Source organism: Scomber scombrus, chromosome 5 (genome assembly GCF_963691925.1).
Source record: "Scomber scombrus chromosome 5, fScoSco1.1, whole genome shotgun sequence".
In the NCBI taxonomy this organism is placed as follows: Eukaryota; Metazoa; Chordata; class Actinopteri; order Scombriformes; family Scombridae; genus Scomber; species Scomber scombrus.
Genome location: NC_084974.1, coordinates 18298820 through 18308831, shown reverse-complemented (window position 1 = coordinate 18308831; position 10012 = coordinate 18298820). Strand labels below are relative to the sequence as shown.

Here is a 10012-nt window from a genome sequence, read left to right as displayed (position 1 = left end):
TCATCAATATTTACCCGAGATAACTGGTATAAGTACTCTAGGAAAAGGTGGCTTGGTAAACTTCCTGCTCCTTGTGTTTAAGGAGTTTAATGTTATTTAAATCAGAACTTCAATGTTTTGTCTGGTGCTTACCTGCAAGAAAACATTTTAATTTTTTTTTTGCACAGGTTTCTCTTCAATGTTTATTTGATTTATTTTTTCACCTTCGCGTATCATTTTAAATTCACAGAAGTGAATCGAGGCATCCTTTGTTTAAATTATAGAGTCAGCCTAGTAGTTGATTTACACAAGATCTATTTTACTTGAGGTACTGTGTAAGACAAAATGACAGTGAATAATTGAAGGAGAAACAAATGAATGAACTCCATGAGGCTCCACAGGGGTGTCATTCTTTTAAATCATCTCTGTGTATCATAAATACAATAATTCATTCCACCGAAAGAAAGATTTGGGTTTTGATCATCTTTTCTACCTGGAATCCACAGGCAGTGTAGCTGCATACTGTACAGTTTTGCAAGTAAAGTAGCTTTTCTGGTTCTTTCCTTTTAGGAAGTAGCAGGATTAAAATGAGATGCTGTTGCTCAAATATTGTTCAGCCAAGATAAGCCTGTTAACTTGGAAGATTAATTTTTAACTTTGAAATGAGTTGGTTGAGTTTATAAAGCATCTTTAGTTTTAGACTGTGACACTTTGCAGTGATAAGGAGCTGGAGTGTCATGGAAATCTAACATAGTATGAAATGATTTTGTCCTCTGTGCAGACGACCCAAATAACCATATAGTTTTGTAAATTAACAGAAGGTGTACAGTGTGCCCAGGGTATAGGTTAGTAGAATGTTTATGGCCCGCAGGCTTTGCTTTTTTGTCCTTCTATCCTATGAATTACATGACAGCACAACTTCCAATGAAACTGCAAATATGCATCAATGAAACAAAGTTTTGATGAATCACCCCATGAAATAAATAGACACAGTTGCTGAAATTATGATTCATTTGATGTAAAATATATATATAGATAGATATAAAGACTATTTATCCCCTAGGGATCCTAAGAATAAACTACTTTAAGAAACAACCATCATAGCAAAATGATAACTTATTTCTTCTCTAAACAATTGAAAAAAACAGATTATTAGTTTAGAAGAGTTACAGTTCATTTGCATATTGTGTAAGTATATACTTTTCTTTGATACAAATTGCAACTTTTATTCCAAATACAGTCTTTCCAAAGCTTTCAATATGACAGAATTCCCCTAACCCCCTGATAGTGTGTGATTTAATAGTAGGACCCATTGCAAACACAAACTCAGTAAATAGTTACATGTTTTAAAACACCATAGACAAATTGGGTGCTTTTTTGACTCAATACATTGATATTTTTTATAAAGGCACTAATCAAAACAGAAAACAATTATATTAAATAAATTAGGAACAAATTGATTGACAAAGTCATGAAGAAATTTGAATGATAGAATTAAAAGTATACTTCTGGGGTCTGCAGGGCAGACAGTCAGAAGGATAAACATAAATGCATTAACAAAAAACTGAAAATGGCTTTTTTTTTAAGTACCTTGGGTTATGCAAGATGGTTGGTAAAAAGAGGTCACATTACACATGTTCCATTTTTTGCTTTTTCACGATTGTCTTAAATTACCGTTCAGAGATACCAAAATACTAATTCTATAATTCTGTATCTGATAAATTATAGTCTTCTTTTGGAAGTGCTCACCTAATTTCTTGTAATTTGTAGTCTTTTTAATTTTGTTGTAACTGTGTCACATTTTACAGCATTTAGGAAGTATTTTGGCAAATATAACCCTTATTCTTGCTCTTCATTATGCATACTTACTTACGTAATTATCTATTGTGAATTGTGTGTGTTTTTAAATCGTACATGGCATTGCTATTGTAATTTTCCCTATAGAGTGTCAGTACAAATCAATGGTTGCTGTTTTTTGTTTATTTTACACAATGTATGACATGTGTATTTGACAAAAAGGACTTTCTAGATGGGCAGAGACAAAGTAGAGACAGAGAAAAAGGGGAAAAGAGGCAGGGAGGAAGATACAGACCAGGAACACAGAGAGAAAGAGATTCTGAGATAGGGGAAGCCGTGATATGAGGTGCCATCCGATGGACTCAGCAAACACAAAGGCAAGAGCAGTGTTAAGGAAAATAACAAGTGACAGATACAAATCAGTGCAGTGCTGCACATGGTGTCCGTGGTATTCATTCCAACAGACTGATTGATTTAGCCAACATAAAGCCTAGAGGACTTTGGGTTGTCACACTGACGGGAACTCATTGTGTCTCAAACTGAAACTGAAAGCCTACAAGAAAGAGGACATGCAGAATGAACATAAATGTCATGTATTGCTCACCCTTGCCTGTTATCAGAGAAAACTAGTTTCATTCAAACAAGGAGTTTTCAAGCTATTTATCCTCTGTTTCCTTGTGGTCTGTGTCTAAAAAAGAAATTTGGCTTTTTAATATGAGAACAATAATGAGTTCCCTACTCATTCAATGTTGTGCACATACAGTTACAATTACATTTTACTGCATTGTCTCATACAATATAGCCATTTTAGAGTGGGTTTTTTATATTTGCAAAACTATGTTATTTTCCATTAAGTCATAAAGTAATGTGTTGTTTAATACAGACATAGGACACCGTTACTATTACTATTTCCTATAATTGTTTGTAAACATACATTACTTACTTCAGCTTAATGAAGGACAGGAAGAAACCGTACACAGTTTATAGTCTATTAGGAAGATAAAACTTCCATTCATACTTTATTCACAATGCCTGTAACATTTGACTTGCATGTCTTTGTACTATGTATGGGAGGAGACACTGAGACTGTGGATCTACTGTAAATCTTAACCTTTCTAATGGTGCTAAGCATGACACCCATGATTCACACATGTTGTTATTCTATGAAACTGTGTTGTCAGTACACAGTTTTTCAAATCTGTCCTAAAACAATATTCTTGTACCCAAATGAACATCAACACATTTTTTTCTTGCCATAGTCATCCCTCCTGTTCATACTGGACATTAGAAGATCCCCTCATATGCATTTACAATGTAAACTAATGACTTACTTATTATGAAGCTAATATGAAACTTTGGATGTCCAAATTACTCAAATTAACTCAATATCTTTCAAAGTTCCTCTCATTTTAGTGCCAATTCACTCTTTGTTATGATCCTTCTGCAGCAGCTTAACAGGAAGCTGCTGCAGCTTAACAGGAAGCTGTTAAGCTGCAGCACAAAGACACAAAGCACAAAACTGTCGAGACAGAGATAATTTTTTACACACCATTTGACTAACTCAGAGAGCTGAAGCCTCATATTATCCTCAGATAAACTTTTAAATACATTTTTGCTCAAAACTAGGACACCTTTTTGAAAGGTGCTAATAAAGCAAGCCAATTGTTTGAATGTGGGCTCTCTATTTTGCAGTGTAACACTGTACACCAAATGGATACAAGATTTCATTTCAATGAGAGAAGCAATCAGAAGTCATAGTTTCACCAGACATGTGCCAAAGCTATTCTGAAGCACATATTCACATAAACACCGCTGAAATCATCTTTGGTCCTATGAAATCATATTTGAGGCAGCACTCTTCTGAAAAGCATGACAAAAATGTTTAAATCAACAGAAACCTGAGTGTTTAATATTACTCCTTCACAAATGTATACCCAAGCATCTGAGGCACCAACGCAGGTCTTATGTGGTAACATGTTTTCTATCCATTAAACTGGAAACATACTTGCACTGATATATGCTATCACGCTGCTACAGATGGTTAGTTGAATGGGTTTTCTGCCTGATAGCAACAGAGGGATGCATCTCATTTTGGATGTTGCCAGAGCACTGACTGGTTAACCTTTACTGCTCTCCAGTAGGACACTGAATCATGTGACATGTTAATGTTTCATATTTCCAAACACTTTAATGAATGTCTGTCTGAATTGACGGAGACTGATTGGGCTGATTTCACTTCTTCGAAAGAAACCTTTGCGGTCATTAAAATACAAGAGATACCTTCATACCTTATGTCTGTTTACATATCATATATGAGTTAGACACAGGTACACAGAGGTAGAATGAAGGCAGGTTATGGTTATTTAGTATACCTCCAACACTGGCAAAAATGAATATCCATGTAATCATTCACTCAGTGAATGCATTGAAATGCAAAAGTACATTTTAACTGAGATTGAATGTAATTTAGGTACACATACAGTATAGTTGCCACCTAGAAATTCATGAGTGACTCATAAAATGAAATCTGCACCATGTTACAAATGCTATGTAACACAACTGGTTTACATAATGAAACATTGAGTCACTATTTTGGCCATAGTGTTGAATCTGAAAGGCAATTTGTGAAACTAACCTCAAGGGAATTAATTAGTAACCTTTAAAGGTGTTGAAATACTTTGCATAACAGAGGTGAATTCTGCCCTGGACAACATCAAAGATAAGTACATGACTGTAAGGACAGGCGCTTCAGTGGAAAGACCTGCATCTGTTCCTGCATACATGGAGGGGTCCAGTGACAAGTTTTTCTGCTGCAGGTGGGTGCGACACAGGATTCCACTGGCCCACAGAGAGGAACTGTACCACATCTTAAGGATGACAGGGCCCCTGGTAAGGTTTAGCATTTTTACCTTCCCTCCGACATGTATGAGAAATTAGGTACTAGATGAAAGTTGTCTTTGCAAATAAGCAGATGTTTACTACAGAAGACCCAAGAGATTTTTTAAAAAATGTCAGCAAAATTAAAAAAAAAAAAAATTAAAAAAAGGACGGCAGGAATCAGTCTATCAAAACCAGTGTTTGGCAGGTTTGAAACAGTGACTGAACAATATGTGCAACCTGCCAAAGTGATGACATTATGACAGCTCATTTCCTAAGTCTGTAGTCTGAGGGCCAAATTGTGTTTAATGAAATTGAATCACTTGTGAGCCACTTGTGTACCAACTGTGCCATTGTTGATGTTTGTCTTTCCAGCTGCTCTCTCGAATCCTCCATTACCTGCTTCCATTTGTGGTTACAATGTTCTGTGGGCGTCTGGGAAATGAAGTAATGGCTGGCTATGGATTAGCTTCTGCTGTAAGTGGTTATCTGTATATACTCTACTGAGTTGTGGAGGTGGAGACATAATTTCAAGGGAGCTGGTGGATAGAAAATGAAATATCACAACTATGAACTCACCTTTCCTGGGTAGTTTTTACAACTCTCCCACAAACCTGATGATTTAATCAATATATGGTACATTTATTGTTATGAGTCATAGAAATATTTCTTACTACACAGGCCTCAAGTGTATTGGATCAATTTAAGTATGTTTTTCATATTCATTTCAGACCATCAATGTAACCGCTGCAGCAACAGGATATGGTCTGGCACGGGCATGTGATACTTTGGTGTCTCAGGTCTGGAAACCTTTTGATGCAATGATATGGCACATTGACCCTCAATGCCAACTTTTTCTCACTTTGCACCTTTCTAAAATATTAACTATATATAACTATAATATAACTATATATTAATTTTGTCACTATGGTGTTGTGCAGACATTTGGGGGTAAGAACCTATTTAAGGTGGGAGTGATCCTTCAGCGAGGCATCATCACCCTGCTGTTGTTTTGTTTGCCCTGCTGGGGCCTGCTCATTAACGCCCAGGCCATCCTGTTGTGTCTGGGTCAGGATCCTGAAGTGGCCAGGTAACAGCAAAGTAGTTTCTAATGCACAGTTTCTCTGTTCAGTTTCTTGCCACAATTGATATTTTGAATGGGAGTGTACTGTAATATTACCTTAAACGAATAAGTGCATGTTTTACCTTTTGATTCAGAGTAGCTCAGCTGTACATCAAAGCCTTCCTTCCAGCAATACCAGTGAGTTTTGACTTACCTTTCATCAACTATTACATTCTCTCAAATCCTGAATGTCAAGAGTTTTTTATAAATCTGGTTTTGTCTTTTAGGCAATGTTTCTATATAATCTGCAGGTGACTTATCTGCAGAACCAGGTGTGTGACTGCCCTGTGCACATACGTTGTCCTCTTATGTCAGAGAATCAAAATATGTAGTCTTAATTAATGCAGTTATATTTCTGGGGGGAAAGGCATAAGTGGTACTCATCACACCTTCTGCTGTTTTAGGGTATAACACTACCACAAATGTACACTGCTGCCATAGCAAACATTGCAAATGTGGCGACAAACTATGTACTTCTTCATTGGCTGGATCTAGGGATTAGGTATGTGTGAGTACGTACACATATGTCAGTATAAAATGTACATTTTGCCAAAACTGTAATACACTGATGTGTTTTGTGTGCATGTGTCTGCCTTAAAGTGGATCTGCAGCAGCCAATACCCTGTGTCAGATCTACCTCTGTGCTTTTCTATTTGCTTACATTTGGTGGAAGAAGCTCCATGTCTCAACATGGGGAGGTGAGGGATCTGATATTTGTAGTCTGCATACATGCATCACTCTGTTCATCCTCCATCTTTTTCAGATGACATAATTAAGTGTCTCTCTCCCCCTGCAGGTTGGTCGGTAGAATCACTGCAGGAGTGGGGCCCCTACATGAAACTGGCCATTCCCAGTACACTAATGACATGTTTTGAGTGGTGGATTTATGAGTTTGGGGGATTTTTTGCAGGTCATTCAAATATTTTCACAATTATATACATTTTGTTTTTATAGATGTAGACCATTTACATTATAAATTTCAATTTTATTTTACTTAAGCCTATCCCAAAGCTCACTCATTTGATTCAGCTGGCAAGTGATACAAACTTTAACTCATGACGGTGATGTCTTTCTCTAATGATCAGGAATGTTGGGTGAAGATGAGCTGGCAGCCCAACATGTGGTGATGATGGTGTCATTCTTAACCTACATGGTATTTTGTCTTTGACTTACATTCTCACTCTTCTTCACACAAATCTCAGTCACCTATCACAATTTATAGTTGTAATTTCATTTCTAAACTATGATTCCTGATTCCTTCATTTTTATCTTTTTTCAAAACGGTGAATCCATAGTTCCCACTTGGTATTCAAGCTGTAGCATGTGCCCGAGTGGGTAATGCTCTCGGTGCAGGAGACACTGCAAGGGCGATCCTCACAAGCAAACTATCCCTCTCTCTCGCAGGTCAGTTTGAAAGATGTTCAGCTGTTGTTGCTTTATTAATAAATCATCTTTTAATGTTTAATGCCTTTTTTGATAGCGCCTCTTTTCCAGGTACCTTGTCTGTTGTTGAATGTATCATACTTGGCTCTACCAAGACAGTGATTGGCTACATGTTCACCTCTGATGAGTGAGTCTTCACAGCTGCACACTCATTTCAATAACTTTAATACTCAATGTGATTGTTAAAGCACAGTTGATACCTGCAGGATCTTTAATTATAAAACTCCATTTCAGGAAGATAATAGGCCTGGTCTCTTACTTGATGAACGCTTACTGTTTCCTTCAGCTCTTTGATGGTCAGGTGGTGAGTTTTCCCAGCTGCTTTTGTGTTCAGAGCCAATTTGTTTGTTCCATCCAATAAAGTGAGAGCATACAATAATTAAAGATACGTTTCTTTTCATCCCAGTGTGTGTGCACAGGCATCTTCTTGGGCACAGGCCAACAGAAGATACCAGCTGTGGCTAATCTCATTGGATACTATGGCATAGGACTTACACTCAGTGTTACACTAATGTTTGTTGCAAAACTGGGAGTTTTAGGTGATTATTTGAGTATATAATTTTCTGTAATTTTCAAAGGCATTCCAGGGAAAAATAATAGCTGCATATGAAGTGCAGGTCATTATAAGCGAAGCCTGCTGTGTCCTTGACAGAATCATTTGTCTTTTTCTCCACAGGTTTTTGGCTGGGACTGCTTATTTGTGTCATTTTACAGTCCGCGTTCTTCATCATTGTCATCTTCAAGATGAACTGGAAGAGAATGACAGAAGAGGTATTGAAGTGGTTAATGTAATGATCAAGGTCCTGCAGAGACTCAGCTGTCTAGACATAACAACAGAATTTGTTTTATTTTTACAACAGATTAGAGGCAGATTATGCTTTCGGTAGTTGTGTGTTATGTGTAGAATAAGGAGGGACATTGACAGTTTATTTTCTGTATCTGTTGTTTGCAGGCTGTGCAACGGGCTCAGAAAAAGACACATGTGACATTATTAAACACAGCTGCCCTGTCAGATGATGCGGGTACCAACACTGCTGGCCATTCAGCAACTAATGGGAATGTAAGTGGACTGTCAAACTTAATATTTACAACTTAAATGGCTTTTTTGTAGCTTGTTCAATGCTTTTATCAATTAGCATTTCTATTTTGTTTTCTATTAACTTATTTATATTGAACATTTAAGTCAAAGATACCAAATACTAAATAAATGTAATTTACAGTGCTTGCTTTCCAATATGTTTTAACTAAATAAGTAACAGGAAATGAAACATTGTCTCCCAAGTCAGTGGATGGCTACATGTCTGTGAGTACGGACCAGAAAAATGAGGACACAGAGACACAGCATGGACATGTGGTCCAGCAGGTGAAGACTGATCGTCTCTCCAATACCCAGCTGATCCTCAGACGAGGTCTCACTATGTTTGCGGCTGTTGTTCTTCTGGTTGTGGGAGCATGTGTGCACTTCCTTGTGCCCTTGCCAGAAACGCTGTCTTTACAGGCCAACTTTACAATGGACTGGATCAATACTACATATCCTCCTGATGAAATTCTCTCTACTGTGCTCGACTCCTGAGGAGTCAACCTAACCTTGAGAGCATTGATCATAAAATTATTGTTTGTGCCCAATGTCATAAAAAAACTAAAATGTTATGCTCTCTTGCTCTCTCATCATCTTTGACAGTACGGGACTGAGTGCAACCAGTGACAGATTTGTTAAAACTAATGAATTTTTTCAAGAATATTTAGCTTTCAAGGATTATTTTCACTGTTTGATCATAGATAATTTCACTTAATATGTGTTATTTGCTTTTTGCTCAGCTGCACTTCATGTCAAAACCATGTTTTAGTCAGGTGACCTGTAATGCAACTGTGCTTGTTAAATGTTTTTTTTTTTACCGGCTCATTAGATCATTCTTAAGTGCAATTCTCATAACTTCGATAAATAAGGGTCCTAGTCTGTTGAAAACTTACCTCTAGTCTTGTGGTAAAAGAAGATGGTGTTTGTAGAATATGAATGTATTTTGTGTTTTATAAAACACAAAACAGGTAATGTAGTTTTGTGAGTTGAACCCTTCATTGTTTTGTATTTAGTAGTTGGTTACACTTGAGAATAAAATAAGTCAAAATATGCTACGCTGTCTTTTCTTAGCTCTGAAGATGAATTTTTTGGAATTAATGGGACTGATGATGATAAAGACCTCTGTTTTAGTCAAAGAAAGACATTTGACTATTCAGCATCTGACATAATCAGGGCTAAAGATTCTTTGCTTCATCCTGTTCACCCAGATGAATATAGCTGTCTCATCAGCACAGCAGTAAAAGATCCTGTATTTTCTTAAAAAGACCACATTGGAAGCATGTATAATGTAAATAAAATAGGACTTAAAGTTGAACCATGGGGCACAATACCACAGATAGTAGCAGAATTTTTTTTTTTTTTAAACTATTAATTGAAAATTAAACTAATATATATTGTAGAAGAAAAACAAACTACTATAAGGGCGTACTTATTTTAATATGTTGATGTACATCATAATACGAATTTAATTCTATAATGTTGGAGGCTCTTTGATCATCCATTTCTTAGTTATAGCTTTTTTACTTGCTGTAAGACATTTGTCTTGAAGCTTTAAATTCGGTCAGTATATTACCTACATTTATTGTACCAAAATTCACTCTCTAACCCAGACTTCATTTCTGTTTCTATTTTTTAGTTTGGTTTGATGGACAGTTCCAAAATATGTGAGCGGCTCCCAAGGGTTAAATTATCACATTGTCTCCAACAATGCCCAT

General features: G+C 36.6%; 1 protein-coding gene across 1 annotated transcript; it reads left to right on the top strand.

Moving 5' to 3' along the window:
• Positions 1–4557: 4557 nt before the first annotated feature.
• LOC133980979 (multidrug and toxin extrusion protein 1-like) lies at positions 4558–8792 on the top strand. The gene is made up of 17 exons (XM_062419867.1): positions 4558–4665; positions 5029–5130; positions 5385–5453; positions 5595–5743; positions 5872–5914; positions 6004–6048; positions 6181–6278; positions 6377–6474; positions 6573–6686; positions 6862–6929; positions 7072–7180; positions 7271–7346; positions 7454–7523; positions 7626–7758; positions 7896–7990; positions 8172–8279; positions 8502–8792. The coding sequence occupies exons 1-17, from the start codon at positions 4558–4560 to the stop codon at positions 8790–8792; spliced, it is 1776 nt and encodes a 591-aa protein (XP_062275851.1).
• The last annotated feature ends 1220 nt before the right edge of the window (positions 8793–10012 follow it).

What these genes read in the sequence shown, in the direction of transcription:
- LOC133980979 (XM_062419867.1), top strand. Translation starts at nt 4,558, where the DNA reads ATGGAGGGGTCCAGTGACAAGTTTTTCTGCTGCAGGTGGGTGCGACAC. An exon ending in GTGATACTTTGGTGTCTCAG is followed by an intron (nt 5,454 to 5,594) that starts GTCTGGAAACCT and finishes GGTGTTGTGCAG; the next exon opens with ACATTTGGGGGTAAGAACCT. An exon ending in ATTCAGCAACTAATGGGAAT is followed by an intron (nt 8,280 to 8,501) that starts GTAAGTGGACTG and finishes TTGTCTCCCAAG; the next exon opens with TCAGTGGATGGCTACATGTC.